Raw genomic sequence first — 17,224 nt, 5'->3', positions numbered from 1 at the left:
TGTCGTCTCCAAACAATTTTTCTATAAACTTCTTCTCCAAAACCATCTGCCACAATCAGTTAAAATTTCTAGCAGAGGCTCTTTGGGTTCACGTTGACCAAGTCTGTTCAAAGAATTCAGAAATATTGAGTTTTGACTTTTTTTTTTTTTTTAATGAATTTTGGACATTTTTCAAATCTCATTGGTTTATAATGAGACACATTTTGAAGTGGTAGAACTTCAAAACATTTGAAGATATTGGTATTATTGCTATTAACAATAGATAATGAGTGTTCATTTGGTGCCATGACCTTTGACCTTTAAAGGTTTAAATATGCCGTTGGATTCCAGGAGCTTTGGTCCTGTTTTTATCTTCTCATTCAATGTTTTGTGTGGTCACAGTTTAACAATGAATTCACACTAATATCGTCAGAAAATGAACAGTTTAACAGTGAATTCACACTAATATTGTCAGAAAATGAACAGTTTAGCAGTGAATTCACACTATCACTAAAGGAACAGTTTAACAGTGAATTCACACTAATATTGTCAGAAAATGAACAGTTTAACAGTGAATTCACACTAATATTGTCAGAAAATGAACAGTTTAACAGTGAATTCACACTAATATTGTCAGAAAATGAACAGTTTAACAGTGAATTCACACTAATATTGTCACAAAAGGAACAGTTTAACAGTGAATTCACACTAATATTGTCACAAAAGGAACAGTTTAACAGTGAATTCACACTAATATTGTCAGAAAATGAACAGTTTAACAGTGAATTCACACTAATATTGTCAGAAAATGAACAGTTTAACAGTGAATTCACACTAATATTGTCAGAAAATGAACAGTTTAACAGTGAATTCACACTATCACTAAAGGAACAGTTTAACAGTGAATTCACACTATTGTCAGAAAATGAACAGTTTAACAGTGAATTCACGCTGTCTCAGAATGAACAGTTTAACAGTGAATTCACACTAATATTGTCACAAAAGGAAGTTTAACAGTGAATTTACACTAATATTGTCAAAAAATGAACGGTTTAACAGTGAATTCACACTAATATTGTCACAAAAGGAAGTTTAACAGTGAATTCACACTAATATTGTCAGAAAATGAACAGTTTAACAGTGAATTCACACTGTCTCCAATGAACAGTTTAACAGAGAATTCACACAAATATTGTCACAAAAGGAACAGTTTAACAGTGAATTCACACTAATATCATCAGAAAATGAACAGTTTAACAGTGAATTCACACTATCGTCAGAAAATGAACAGTTTAACAGTGAATTCACACTAATATCGTCACAAAATGAACGGTTTAACAGTGAATTCACACTAATATTGTCAGAAAATGAACAGTTTAACAGTGAATTCACACTGTCTCCAAATGAACAGTTTAACAGAGAATTCACACAAATATTGTCACAAAAGGAACAGTTTAACAGTGAATTCACACTAATATCATCAGAAAATGAACAGTTTAACAGTGAATTCACACTATCGTCAGAAAATGAACAGTTTAACAGTGAATTCACACTAATATCGTCACAAAATGAACGGTTTAACAGTGAATTCACACTAATATTGTCACAAATGAACCATCTCATCCAACAAAACAAGAAAAACAAATACTGAAACTAACTCCTGTCAGCCACTGTTTTTAAATCGAATATTCTGTGAAAAACAAACCCATGTGCTTTTTTCTACTGGGGCTGACTCTACATGACAGAACTGAGTGGAAGACGGAATGACGTTTACTTTAATGTTCTAATACCACACTGAAAATACCACAAGTAAAGACTCAGCATTCAAAAACAGACTCCAGTAAAAGTATTATAAATATGAAAACCTCAGACACTGAAACAAACCGAAATTTCACCTCTGGTTTTTTGATCTAATATGTGTGAAACTAAATATTTGCTGTATTTATTACTTTTCAGACTGATTTATTCTTGCACCTCAATACTTAAAAGTATTCTGATTGGTCACCATTTTAAAGTATTAAAATCACATAAAAATACTGCAAGTAAATGTTGCGCATTAAGAATTAAGTGAAATTATTCTGAATAAAATATATTATGAACAGGTTTGAAAAGACAGAGCATGTGTTCTGCAATGAAATGATCCATGTTTTATAGTTTATTTATTCCTGCTGTTATTGTCAGTATTTCGGCTCAATGAGGCGTTTAATGACTTCATCTACAGTTTGTCTAATCTGTGATCATAATCCACTACATTCTGGTGAGTGTGAACATGTGTTCTGTCAGAACCACAAATGTAAAAATCAACTGTTTGTGACCTCGCAGAAACAGGCCTGTTTTTATGCTTCAACATAAACTGAAGGATTTTATCAGAACATTCAGAATCAGGTCATTTGTAGATATGTGGTTTTCACTGGACAGGAAGGAAAGTATAATCAGAAAAAAATTAAAACAAATGGAGTGAATAAAAGGACCTCTAAGAGTTTAAAACATCAAATCCAATCCTCCAGTTAAGTACAAATACCTGAAATACTTTAGTACTAAATACATTCCACTTTAATAGAGGCTGATGTGTTATACAGATGAACACCAGGGGGCGCTGGTGTCTGAAACTATATAAACAAACAGGAAATGAAGAGGCTGTTCCTGTTGACAGTTCAGTTCACGGCCACTGGAGGGCGCCAGCACCAATCAATACAAGAGGAGAGCAGGATAAATATGGAATGATTAAAAGACAGTGAAGAAGAAGAAAGTTAATTTAAAAACAGACACATGGTTCTGAGTACAGACTTATTATTATTATTATTATTATTATTATTATTATTATTATTATTTATATTATTATTATTACCACTATCATCTGTTTAATGTACTCCAACAGATTATGTAAGAGTCTGTGTCTGCCCTCAGACATGATGAAGAATTTACAAAATAATTAGAATAAACATGTAAAATAAGATGAAAAAACTAAGAATCTGTGGATGTTTTTAATCTAATCAGTGAATTCAGAGTCAGTAAAGAAAAGAAGAATTAATAATAAAGTTAGAATTCTACTACAGCACTGTGGGAACACCCCCCCCCCCCCCCCCCCCCCCCCCCCCCCGCTCTCTCCCTCTCTCTCTCCCTCTCCTCTCTCTTGGCGCTCTTCCCGGCCCATCTGCGGCCTGGCCCGTGGATTAGTGTTTGTTAATGTTCAATCAGCTGTGTGTTGAGGAATGTGGAGCTCTTTAACCTGAACTTCCCCAGGTGTGCCGAGGCGCCGCTCAGTCTGGGCCCCGCCGCCCTCCCCCCTCCCTCCCCTGCCCTTGGCACAAAGCTATCACACAAACACAATCACACACTGGCCACGCCGGGGCTGCAGCTGTGCGCATCACACCGCAGGGAAATGGGAAAAACATTGCACCAGGGAGACAGAATAAATCTAAGAAGGAATGAGTTCCAAGGCTCCTTTAACTCCTGCAGCACCGAGAGAGAGAGAGAGAGAGAGAGAGAGAAAGAAGCACAGAAGGCAGATTTACACAGAGAACTGTACATATAAATGATGTTTAATCAGATGAAACTAAGGGTTCATACTGAACATGTGACTGAACTGTCTTCTTCTGTGGTGGTTTGTTAAATCCATGCAGTCACTTTACTTTGTAAACATGTAAATTCATAAAGTTCATGTTTCAGAGGAGCTTCTGAGCCTCAGCCTGTTGGTCCAAACCTTTAGTAGACCTACAGTCATGTGTGATGCGTTCAGGGCCCATGTAGATGTGATGCGTTCAGGGCCCACAGGCTCTGATGATGGAACACCTGAAGGCCACTCCAGCTCCACACTAACAGGCCCCACCCCTGAAGAACAGACCTGAGATCAGTCAGTGGAACAGCCCATGAGCCCCCCAGGCCTGAACCCTGAACCCCCACCACTGTGGTCCCAAATCAGAGGTTTTAAAACGTTTAGTTCAACTGAGTTAGTCTAAGTTTTAATAAAAACAGAAGCTTCTGACCAGTTTTAAAGAACCATTTACACTGAACAGGAGTTTAATGTTGGACCTTCTGTTTTTATTCTAATTAAGGACAATTTGGAGATTATATATATATATATATATATATTCTACTACTGCTGTGTGTGCCATGCTGCATTATCTATCTATCTATCTATCTATCTATCTATCTATCTATCTATCTATCTATCTATCTATCTATCTATCTATCTATCTATCTATCTATCTATCTATCTATCTCTTCCTCAAACAAACGGACTGACACAAATATTCATGTTCAAAAATAATTGTCTTGTTTTAATAAAAACACAAATAAGGTACATTGTAAGAAAACAATATCTTCCCATAATGAGTCATTGTAATATACAATACAGTTTGTCGCTCAGGAATCTGAGAAAATGGACCATGTTCTTTTACAAAATGTGGACTTTTCTAGAAGGTTTAGATACATGAAAACGGAAACATCAGCTTTGTTTAGGAACTGCAGGAAACAGGAGCCGCAGGTTTCACTGAACTGTCCTTGTCCTGGACCTGGACCCTGGACCTGGACCCCGTCCATCTGGACCCTGGACTCCGTCCATCTGGACCCTGGACCCTGTCTATCTGGACCCGCTGGTCCGCGGCTGCTGCTGCTTCTCCTTCTTCTTGTTCTTTTTCTTGTTCTTCTTCTTTTCTTCTTCTTCTTCTTCTTCAAAACCCTCTGATGAAGCGAGAGCCTTGACTGGTGGACTTCCTCGCGCAGGAGGATGTCCACGCACAACGTGTCTTTATTTTCTAGCTTTGGGAGTTTGGAACGTCCCTACTCAGTTCAAGGTTTGGAGTTGATGCGGTGGTCACATCAGTCGCCTTGTTCGTTCTTTGCGGTGCTCGCGGTGGGATGAAGCTCCACGGGCTCTAACGGCACATGATCCGGTCATCTGAGCATCCGTTCTGAGGAGAAACACAAACACAGGTGGGTTAATACATGCGCTGCGGCTGGATTCAAACCATGGACTTTTACGCATGGATTTGACAACTTTACGCACGCACGCTGACGTTAGTTCTCGTGCGTTACGGAGCTGTTACAGGACAGAGACGGGGACAGTAGACCCAGGGACAGCAGACCCATACAGACATGCGCAGTAGGACATATTTACCTCTACTGTGATGCTGGCCAGCTCTGCGTTCAGGGTGGTCAGAGGTGTGCGCGGGACGCCGCTGGCGGAGTGCGCGCGACTCTTGTCCGGCTCGTCCAGCTCGACCTGCAGGTCCCAGATGTAGTCGATGACATGCTGCAGGATCTCCACCTTGCTGGCCTTCTTGTTGGTGGGCAGGGTGGGCACCAGCTCTTTGAGTTTGCTGTAGCAGCTGTTCATGTCCTGCAGGAAGACGCTCATCTGTTCGTCCAACAGCGGGATCTTACATTTGGAGATGGACAGGCTCTGGTCCGACAGACACCGCACCACGTCCTCACCGCCCACCTTGGTCTTCAGGGCACAGGTAGATCCGACAACCTTCATGTCGATTACTTTCGGAGGTCTAGTTTCCAGATAAATCAGAGTTCCTTCTGTCGGAAATGTCCTCAGAGTAATGTTGACAGTTTTCGCCGTCCACATGGACAACACTCCTCCCATTTATAGGAGGCAGAAGCAGGGGGCGGGGCTCACTGGGCCTGTTTGAAGACACACAGCCAATCAGGAGGCTCCGTTTGTATAGGAGGGGTGGTCCGTAGCAGTGCTCTCAGCCAATGGCGGCGCTCCGCTGGTTATCGGGATTTACAATCTGTGTGAGGGATGGCGTTACAAATGGAAACAAATGTGTGTCTTTTATGGAGGAGATGTGGGAATCCAGCTGTCCAGGCTTGGGGACTCTGCAGGTGGACATGGCCGCGGGACAGTGTGTGTGTGTGTGTGTGTGTGTGTGTGTGTGTGTGTGTGTGTGTGAGTGATGATCATTCACTACCACATCGCCCTACATTCACCCTGATAACAGTTATAGCCACTGCACATGTGCAAGGCGACGTCACACAAGCAACAGAACCAAGGAGGAGATTAAAGAGGAAAGTGAAGGAGCGGCTTTAAGGGGGACACTGGACACTGTGTGGACCAGGGGGACACTGGACCGGGTTCACAGCTTCAGAACTATTTAAGGACAGATTCCTTTTCCGTTTTATGGAAAAGACAATCAGTCCAGCACCGTCCACCAAAGGACACACATGTCTGCTTCAGCTCTTACAGATACATGGTCATACTCATTCACATACACATACGGGTCCTTTCGCTCATACCACTCTTCTTCTCCTTGCTTAAAGGAGTCCCGGTGCAGATTCCTTCACATGGTTCTGTGGTGTGTACTCAGCCGTGTGTGTGTGCGTGTGTGTGTGTGCGCGCACACTCCCATCACATCGCTGTGTTCTGAATCTTCCCCCCAGATTGTCCAAACAAGCCTGAGCAGACTGGCAGGCGCCAGCGCGGTGACGTCACCCATTCATCCGAGCCTTGACGCCTGTCAGCCTGGCGCCGCTCGGGCGGTCTCCATGGAGACGTCAAACAAGAGGGCGCGCACTCCGCACTCCTCCATTCACCTGCGTGGCGCGCGGAGCCCTGAGAACAAACCGGCTCCGAAGCTTTGTCGTTCATTTATCACCTTCAGCAGCAGGATGAGATTACCGTCGCGCACGCGCACCTGCACGGCCGTCGCCGTTCGCCGGTGAGAGGAGCAGGAATGTTTTTACCGCCTTTAACACTAAACATCCAGAGCATTCCTCCAGGGTTCAGTGATCCATCCACCCCTGAGGTTCATATTAATACACCCAGAAGAAGAATACAAAAGAAGTGGACCAGAAAAAGAAAACTGGACCAGACCAGTACAATAATAGGCCTAATAACTGAGAAATAATCCACATTGTAACCCTGATCAACTGTGTACACCCTGAAATATCTTTAAACAAAAGTAAGTGTAGTTTCACCAACATTATGTCACATCATATTATTAACATAATTTACAGATGACAGTGGATCTACACATGCAGAAAACATTTACAACAGACATTATTAGTGTTAAAATTACACTTATTTGTCTTAAGGCATGGCAGGTTTCTCATATTTGTTCCGTTTAATCTCATTTTATTGTGACAGGATCAGTAAATGTAAATAATTTAATAATGTAATTTGACTTTTTCTCATTAGACCAAGGACGACATTTGGTGTCATTATTCATAGGTTATTATTTTACTGATATCACACTGAACACCTTTCATCCTGTGGACCAGATCGGACACTTTGAAAGGCTGGATTGGACCCTTTGGAGGGCCGGTTTTGGCCCCCAGGCCTTATGTTTGACCCCCCTGACTTCCACTGTCTGAATCTGTCATTGTCCTTCTGAGGAATGTCAACATGTCACTGGAATAATCCAACATCTACACAGTTCTCAGTTGGATGTAGAGACCAGAACACACAGAACACAGATGACAGCATACGAGGGTCCAAACACAGACAGAAGAACGTCCCCAAAACTAGAGACACGTCTGCAGGTGTGGAGCTTCAAACTCCAACTCACAGCCTGTCACCTTCATCCACTCAACTCCAATATTTCTGCTGCCAAAGCCAATGAGATAAAACATATTTTAGACCTTTTTCCCTGATTAGTTCTTTCATGTATTTCAATCCACAGTATAAGACAGTCTCATGCACATAAAATCAACTTTTTCACATTGACATGTTTAATATTTGGGTGAATGAACAGACTGATACATTCTATTGAACTTTGGTCTAATGTTACTGCGTTTTACACATATTTTACTTGAGTTTTTAGGTTCACATATTTACCATTTCTGCTTGTTTATACAGTTTAGATGCAATTATTATCATTTTCACTACAGTACATTTTGTATTTGTTACTTAATCCAGTCCAATTATTAATGTAAAATAAGAATTCCTCATAACTAATGCAACCTGACAGTATATGTATTAGTCTGACTAAAATAAGCCTCATTATTCTGAGCTGCTGCATTTAAAGTGAATGCACCAATAATTATTATCCACTTCTATATGACGTTGTGTGTGAGTTATGATGTCTATTGAGGTTATTACACCTATTTTTGTACCTTAACTTAAATGCATTAATAGTATAGTAAATGACCTGTATTTAATTTCAGATATTGAAGTACTTCCTATACACTGCTGTTTCATCACATATACAAATGTTTTCCTTAAACCCAAATGACATGTTTAATAAAAGTGTCTGTGTTCAGCCAGTGTGTGTGTGTGTGTGTGTGTGTGCAGATGAACCAGACCAAACATGGCCTCAGGATTCCTGCCTCGTAACAAACTTAACTACCACTGGGACTGTTTCTTCTAGCTGTTGCAGTAGCCTGTAAAAAGTTTTTCTCCAAACTTTCTTTTTTCCTTTTCTTTTTTTGCCCTCTGTCCTCGGTCGCAGCTGACAGGGCGGAGGGAGGGCCGGGTGGGCAGAACAATGGGAGTGCGGTGCAGGGATTGTGGGAGAGAATCTAGGCTGGAGCCACAGTGTCTGGAGCGCCCCTCCACTCCCCTCATCCAGCTTTTGTTCAGCTGCAAAAGCTATCAGCACTTCCTACTGACACCAACAATAACTCCACACAGCTGGGCCCTTTTTAGCCTGTTTACAGCACATCAAGGCGAGGGGAGAGAGAAGACAGAGGGAAGATGCAGAGGAGGGGAAAGAAAAGTGAAACATATTAGCTCCTGATTTTAACTGACAGTACACCAGTGTCCTCTTCACTGCCCTCGTTTTTAACACACACACACACAATTCCATTCCCAGTGACACTCATATATATATATATATATATATATATATATATATATATATATATATATATATATATATATATGTGTGTGTGTGTGTGTGTGTGTGTGTGTGTGTGTGTATATACATATATATATATGTACACATATACATACATACATACATACACACACGCGCACACACAATATATATATAAATGAGCCTGAATATCACTTTCTGTGTATTTCTCCAACATGCTACTGTTTGTGTCATTGTAACATCCATCAAACAGCATAAATGCAACACTTGTATTTGTTCCTCCTCAGAACACTGTGTATCTCCGCTACATTCTTGCCAACTGTTTCCCAGTAGCATTTTTCAGGATAAATTGTTCCATTTGCTGAAGAGAAAACGTATGAGCTAATACACTCTCTTTATTGCTACAAAAAATAGATCCACAAAAGCAAAGTACAGGAAGCCACCGGGGGAAAAGTCAGTGCAGGAATTCATTTAGAGGAAATAGGACATTCCAGCGATGCTTTCACACTTGTACTGCTGCTGTTACCGCTGAGGGGACAATAAGTAGAGCTCAGACGACTTCCTGAAACATGAAAGTGGCCAAAACCACAATAGTGGCAGACATACATGGAGTTCATAAATGGTTTCTTAGACAGAGGATTGGACTGGTGCATGATTATGGAGATACACTGTTGAAAAGAAAGGAGAAGGAATTTGATTATGACAGGACAGCTTTACATGGAAGTTTTCAACAATTTTTACTTTTTCTCTCTCTCTCTCTCTCTCTCTCTCTCTCTCTCTCTCTTTCACACATACACACACACACACACACACATTCAGGCCATCTGTGGGATTAGTTTCCAGTTCCCAGTCAGGCTCTTCCTGTTTGCTTGATAATGATCACACCTGTGTGCAGGTGTGTCGAGAGCCTCATATGGGAGTGGGAGGGGTGTGTGTGGTGTCAGCTACACACACTTTTCACAAACCACAGTGTCACATCTTTCCTCAGCTGATTGATGAAGATTGACTGGTGGCTTTTCCTCATCGTGTACAGATACAGAAGTGGAGGACGCCTCTGTACCCTGTGTTGGTGGTTCCTGCTGGTCCAGGTTCTGCTGGTCCAGGCTCTGCTGGTGCGCTCCGTCCCTGCCGTGGCCTGGCACCTCCCTGGGCAGCCCGGCCTCTGTAATGACTGAGGACCCGTGGTTGGGAGTCACTTCCTGTGGGAGTCCTGCTTCACTGATGTGTCATCGACAGCTCAGACTGGCTGGAGCCTCACTGCCTGTGGGTGTTTTTCTTCTGACTGACTGGTGGATAGATGCCCTTCCCTGAGAGCCAGGGGCAGGTTGGAGGAACACTGTCCACAGATGAGATCTGCTGTGAGCTGAAGCCTTCCACAGGCCCTTGAAGCCCCACAGGTGTCTTCTGCTCCATGGCCTTGGCTGCCCCACCCCCCACCCCCCATGCACAGCTTGGTCCCTCTCTATCTTTTTTTCTCACTTGTGTACATATGTGTGTGCATTGAGCAGACCCACAGCTTACCCCCCCTTTACACCCCTGTGGCCATCTCCCTCCGCCTGGTTCCCACACACACTATCAAAGCCCTTTAATGGCTTCTAATTAGCTCCCCATCTGCTGGTGACAGCGCACTGGTGGCATGCTAAAGCACCCATTGAGAGCATAGGCATTGTGCTCTGGAATACTTTCCACTCCAGTGGCAATTGCCTGGAGAGAGAGAGCTTTAGTTGGGGGTATGGGGGTGCTGAGGTGGGGCTGGGTGAGGAGGGGATGCTGGGTAGTGTTTTCTACGGTCAGGGGCTTGGGGGAGGGCAGGGGTGGAGGGATACACAATGGGAGACAGTGTTACGGCTTGTTGCAAATCTAATAACGCCCGAGTCTCTTTTCCGTCCACTGGTCATCATCCCCCCACCGCCACCGCCAGCAACTATTTCCCCATCCACCTCACCCCTCCTTCAACTTCTGTCACTTTAGCTACCGCTGACTTCACACAGCAGAGAGTCATGTGAGTGAACACGGTGAAACTAGTAACCCAACCTGTGGAGGTGCTCCATTGTCCTGGGGAGGCCTATGGCTGCACCTCCCCTCAGACCAACAATAGACCGACCTCTATAGAAACTGTAAATGGAGCCTAATGAGGCCTCTTCATTAGCAGAGCCCATCCATGGGCCAATGTGGCCTGTTTGTCAGATCCTAAAGGCTCTTCTCCGTTCCAGGACTTCCAGCCGGGCCTTGGTCCACTGGTAGCAGAAGGGAGGACCAGCTGTTCTCAGCTGGTCATCTGAAGACGCCTATGGGGGACAGGCCTGACTGCTGCTGGGCCACAGCCCCCCTGCTGTAACACACAAAGATGGAGAACAAACAAATAACTGCTGCTGCTGTGGCTTCTGGGAAACCATCACACCACAAATATCATATGCACTTTGTACATCCAGTATAGTTAGTTATACAAAAGGCCTGGATTAGACACTGCAGACATATTTTGCACATTTATGTAGAGTAAATAATCAAACACCAACAGTAAACGTAAAAAGACAAAGGTTATCAATAAATGGTCCTGAGAGACATTCCTGCAGCTATAATATTCAGATCCCTGCACTGGAGGAGAACATTTTATTATATACTTTCAAAAAATCCTTGTCATTAATGACACTATGAGTACTAGCTTGTCATTTGCAGTGTCCATCTATGAGCTAACGGCAGATAAAGGGTTAAAGTGAAGTCAACAGGCATCAGTCTTTCTAAAAATACTAAACCAAAAACAGTCTGTTCTTATTTGCTTTAAAAGGTCCCTCTGGAATTCTTTGTTAGTTAAATGAGATCTTAATTCTAGCTGCGGTTTAGATGTTCACCATGTGACTGTTGATTGACAGGTGGAACTACCAGCCCAGGTGTCAGAGCTGCTCTAGTCAGTGAACCACACTTACCTTCACATATACCTCTGCTGTAGTTCTGGTTCACAAATTCCACAGGTAACAAAGTGGAAAGGCTTGGCTTTAGCGATGCAAATTTTATTGATGTGTCGGTCCATGAGCTACATTAGCAGTTTCATCAGTTTGGTATGTTTGACCCTCCCCCTTCATTTTTCTCAAATATCTTAACTTTTTGTTTCTACAAATGAAAATACAAACTGAGTCTAAAATAATGTGACCGTGGTTCCAACTCCGTCTTTTCTATTGTTGTGCTCTGTATAAACCTCATGTCGGCTAACTGACTGATGATGTCACAGAGGAGCAGACACTGAGGTACAACCATGAACTGAACTTCTGTATTTTCCCAGAACATCCTACACAGAAATCAATCTACATAACTGGGGAAGTTGTCTTTTTTAAGGTACTTTACAATCGTTTTGTAGATTTGGAATAGAACAGTGATTAACACATGTATATTTCCTTCACTTTGCACCTTTAAGAAGTCGACCCAGTGGGCTGTTTGGAGATAACTACTTATTCTGGTGTTTTTAAGACTCCATGGCAACTGAATGCACCACTTTGAAATGACAAGTAAGTCCCTGTGTGTGTCTGTGTGTGTGAGACAAATGGTCCGTCACCTGACCTTTCTGTCCGAGCCACACACACACACACACACACACTCACACACACAAACACGCACATCCCCACAGCTGCACAGAGGCGTCCAGTCAGCACGGCCAGGGGACATGGGAGCCAAAGCCCAAAGATGGAGCATGGACAGTGGCAGCTGGGGCGCTGACAAAGCCCCATTCAGAGGGCCCAGGCCTGGGGACAATGGCTGGGCCAGGCTGAGCCCTCTCCTCCACTCTTCCACCCAAAGATTAATACTTCAGATGGGCTTCCCGGTGGCAGGCAGGGCTAAAAGGAGAGCCCTCCTGTTTGTCACTGGGCATTGTGCGAGTCGCCTGAGAACCAACGTCTTGGATGGGCTTGACAAATGAGAGCCGCCATTGACAGTGAACAGATTGGGCCTGACACTTTTGTTTTGATTGTGGAGCGGGTATAATCAAGTTATTTGGGCCTAGGGGAGTTTTTGTTTCTCCCTCCTGATGCTCTTGACACCAAAGTCCCACCTTAACAGTCTGGGCTGGCTCAGCTGTGATGTGCTCCAGTTACCCCTCTTGTTTGTTGTTTCTATTTATCAAAGCTCTATAGTGGGTGCAACAGCAAGAGGAAGTTAATTTACTTGGGTGTGGGAATCTGCCTATCTATTCATGTGGCGTACAGAAGGCAGCGCAGGTGCAACAGGTGTAGGTGTGTGTGTTCGTCTTGCAGTCAATAGGGCCACAGAGCAGCGTTATTGTAATGTTTTCTATGCAGATGTCCCCTGAACACCTGACCTGAATAATGTGTTAAAAGGAGCAGCTCCAGCCAGGGGACGACAGTAACCAGAGCCCCAGTTGGGTGACGGTGTGCATGTATGGGGGGGTTGAATGCAAGCAGCTCCAGTGTGTCCCTCCGCCCTCCCCAGCCCTTGTCTCTGTTGTAACCCTGTGAGTGCAGCGCAGGTGTTTAGCCCCCAGCAAGGCAGAATTTCAGGTTAAATTGTAGGAACGCTGCCCCGCCTTTACACCGGGAACTAGAAGTGGCTCCAGAGAACACGGCGTCACACCTGCACACCTGTGCTCCCAGAACGGACGAGTGTGGCTGCTATGATCACATTACAGGATTTCACAACAGGAAATGTTCTGCTGCAGAATCTAGTTGATAAGTAAACATGCATTCAGTCAGAGTTTTACACATAAATATTAGCCTAAGCTTCATAGTGAAATAAAACTCACATTTACATTTTACCTCATGATTCAGACTCGACGATTGAAAAAACAAGCAAGAAAAACATTGTTGAGTTCCCATCGCTCATATGCATTTTTCCTTGGACCTGACCTTCCTCTGCACGGTCTCCTGGTCGCTCAGATTCATATGCACTGATTTGATTGGTAGAAAAGAGGCGTTGCAAATGAAAGATGAAATCACAAACAATGATGAACATTTCAGCACATACTGTCAAATAACCAGTGTTTGTCTAGACACAGACAGTTCCTTGTAATCCATCACACCTTTGACCATGCACTGCAGTATGTCCCAACAGCTTTAACAACGAACAAAAGGGGAAATATGCCAAACAAAGACATTCCTGCACAGCAGAAAGACGCACAGAAACACAGTGAATGAGCCACTCTACAGTCTGGAGTTCTTCTGTATTATAATCTGTGTATCCTCAGAGTTTAAAATCAGTATTTTGGCTACTATGTCATTTATTCACAGGTTACTGTAAGTGAGTCCATGTAATTTAATAATGTGGGGCTGTTCCCTGTACGCTGTGTTTACAGTCCTGGGGAGGCCCGGGGCCATCTGTCCTGTCTGTACCACTGTTATTGCTGTGCATTGAGCAGCTATTCTCACCATAAAGGAATGTGTAAACATACATCGACCCCCCACAAGTGCCACCAGCGTCACCCCCTTTCCCTGTTCGCTCCCGTCCCTTCTCTCACCCCGGGTGTCCCTCGATCTCACCCCCTTTCTAATGCCAGTCTGCCCAGGGAAGGACCCTCCTCGGTTCCCACGTAGAACTGGTAGACCTGCTTTCATCCAGGGCCCACTTCCAGGAATCCGCTTGTGTGTGAAACTTGGATGCAGCAGAAGGTGCCCTACTTTTAAACTTCATTCTTCTGCCTGGAATTGTTTCAGGGCATTTAACAAAAGGGGAAAGAGCCTGTGTGCGGGTCACCAGGGGTGTGTGCGTATGTGCGTCTAGGGTATACTTGTGTTTACGCAGCGGTGTGTACGTGTGTGTGCACGTGAGGGGAGGGCTGGAGGATTATAAAGAGGAAGTGAATGGGAAGTACACACTCAGTGACAGAATAAGAGGCAGACATTCCTTTGCTGCCCCTCCCTTTCTCCTGTGCAGCCCCTCTTTCTGTGCTCTCCCTCCGCTGTGGCAGGGCCCTGGGAAAATCAAACAGGTGGTTTGGGGCCTGGCAGGAAAGCTGGCTGGGCCTGGGGTGGGCAGGCCTACAGGCTGCTGGGGGCTATCAAAAGCTCTTAGGCCCAGCTTTAGGCCAGCACTCTGAATGGCCCCAGGCTTCATTATCATGTGAATTCTGGGAACTGCCCTGGGCCCCCAGTAACACCAGTGAGCTGCCCATATGGCGTTCGCTTGGCAACTAGGGAGACCGTCACCCCCCCTCTGCAGGGCTGCTCCTCCATTCCAACACTCCTGATATCAAAGACCACAAGAAGGAGAGGGAGGCAAAGAGGGGCACAAGCCCAGAGCCCCCCCCCCCCCCCCCCCCCCCAACCACAGCCTTGGCCCACTTCTGGGGGGGCTGGACCACACAGAGCCACTGTGGACAGTCCTCAGGGACCCCGGATAACACTGCTGCCCCACAGGACACTACAGATAGTCCTGCTCTGGGTGGATTCAGCCTCTGAATTAACATTAAAGACACATTGGAAGGCTGTCAGTTAACGTCAGTCACAACTTTGACAGATAGAGATGTCAGCAGCCGCTCCACTTCAGGAGGGTGTTTCAGATCAGCTGAGGACGTTTGAGGGGACATTTGATGACCGGAAACTAGCAAATGTTCCAGTTTAGAATGTGTGGGTCAGTTTTATGTCTCTGCATGTATTTCCAGTCGGTCCTTTTATTTACAGAAACATGTGGAATGTCATGCACAGTTCAGACTTATCACATCAATTTGTAATTAACTGCTCAAGTATTATTAAAATTACGAATAGAATAATTCCCCTTAACCTTTTCATGCATGAATTATGAGAACCTTAGTCAAAAATGTTTTATTCCTCCTTAAGCATAAAAAAAAACAATGCAATTGAATTTAGTTTTTTTTTTCATGGAGTTACAAAAATGTCCATGTATTTAATTTAACAATGAAATAAAAACATTTTTACTGCTGCTAATCTGATGTTTTCTCACATTTTAACACATTCTAACGCTAGTTATTACTCACTTCATGGAGATAATATGCAAAAAAAAAAAAACTTTTTGTCTGACAAATAACAATTGATTTACACTAAAACATGAAACTGCAGATCAGGTTTATCAAGAACAGCAAACTTACATTAATGGTATGAATTACAGTGTATGGGATGATGCATAAGCGTCCACTGTGTTGGCTGATATGGAACTAAAATAACAAAACCCATGAATATACAAGAGAACAGCTTTGAATAACTGTCCACTGTAGTGACAACTATGCATGAAAGGGTTAAATATTCACCTGCACTAATCAAGTATTTCATTTTGGGTCTTTTTAGACGTAGTAACATACATGATACATGTCCTTCAATTTACTGTTAGGTCTGTCAACAGTTTAGCCTTTGCACTGAAACCACCTGTGGCCTAGTATTCTATTTACACTGACATCTATGTGTTTGGCACCGGGACAATGAACAGCTTTAATCTATACTTATTATAATATTATTGTGTATTTGAATCATACAGTGGAAATGAACTGGTCAGTGGATGAAACAGCTGAACTGTCAACACTGAGAGTTCACAGTTTCGTTAGGGTTTTATTCATACAACAAACAAATAAATGACAGTAACAGAAATTAAAAACATCATAAGTATACAGTTTTAATAATTATCTGCTTATATTGATCAGTTTGACCCAGACACTGTGAGATGGTGTTACTGTAAAGGGTTTAAGTTTAAGATGATTTTCATGACAAATAAGACAAATATGTTGAAAAGACACACACACACACACACACAATTAAAATGCGAAGAATTGTGAAATTGTAGAATTAATGATAGAATGGGTTTATGTCCAAAGGGATATTAGTGTCAGATCTACCAGATCTACTTCAAACACTGTCTGCACATGACAATATATGGACTGTACAGGTTCTATCAGTGGAACATTTATAAATATATTGGATAACTGGACACAAACCAACATATATGTGGAAGAACACACCATCATATACGTGGAAAACAGCAGCAAACCAGCATTTTGGTCATTAGTTTAACAATTAATCTGATTAAAATATGGAACATTTAACACATTTAATCTGAGGCAGATCATTTATTAAAAAAATAAAATAAAAGTAGACCAGTGTAATTTATGTGTTAGTTTTTAGTCCATCATAAAGTATAAGTGATGTGTTTATTCAACCAAATCAATCACCTGAAATAATACTAAGAGGGCTTTAAGGTGAACCTTTGTCCATTATGTGGTCCAGGCCTCTAGCACAGACGCTCCTGCTCCTTTTATCTAGAAGGCTGTGAAGTAATAATGTGCTCTAGATCTTCTGGCCCCAAACAGACCCCCCCCCCCCTTCCCCAGAAGGATTCCACTTTTATTAACAGTGGCATAAAAAATCCCAATGAAGCCCGTTGAGGTAAATCACTTTGTGAGTCATGTGATTTTCCTGGACGAGGATGAGGACACTTGTGCTGAGGAGATGTCACTTAACAACACAACAGGAATGGAGCAGACACCACCTGCACCACGGAGTCAGAGGAGGAGGAGGAGGAAGTGTGTG

The 17,224-nt window shown here is 43.2% G+C and overlaps 1 protein-coding gene across 1 annotated transcript; it reads right to left on the bottom strand.

Moving 5' to 3' along the window:
* Positions 1-4,232: 4,232 nt before the first annotated feature.
* id1 (inhibitor of DNA binding 1, HLH protein) lies at positions 4,233-5,560 on the bottom strand. Its single transcript, XM_030133859.1, has 2 exons — positions 5,099-5,560; positions 4,233-4,892 (listed from the first exon to the last, which is right to left on the bottom strand). Exons 1-2 carry the CDS (start codon positions 5,555-5,557, stop codon positions 4,857-4,859), a joined length of 495 nt encoding a protein of 164 aa, XP_029989719.1. The 5' UTR covers positions 5,558-5,560; the 3' UTR covers positions 4,233-4,856.
* Positions 5,561-17,224: the final 11,664 nt, after the last annotated feature.

The sequence above is a fragment of the Sphaeramia orbicularis genome, chromosome 5, assembly GCF_902148855.1.
Source record: "Sphaeramia orbicularis chromosome 5, fSphaOr1.1, whole genome shotgun sequence".
NCBI classification, from domain to species: domain Eukaryota; kingdom Metazoa; phylum Chordata; class Actinopteri; order Kurtiformes; family Apogonidae; genus Sphaeramia; species Sphaeramia orbicularis.
This window is presented reverse-complemented; position numbering and strand designations above follow the sequence as displayed.

Bases quoted from the DNA above. Each gene is read 5' to 3' on its own strand.
- id1 (XM_030133859.1), bottom strand. From the start codon at position 5,557: ATGTGGACGGCGAAAACTGTCAACATTACTCTGAGGACATTTCCGACA. The intron at 4,893-5,098 runs GTAAATATGTCC...GTTTCTCCTCAG, and splicing joins TGGCCAGCATCACAGTAGAG to AACGGATGCTCAGATGACCG.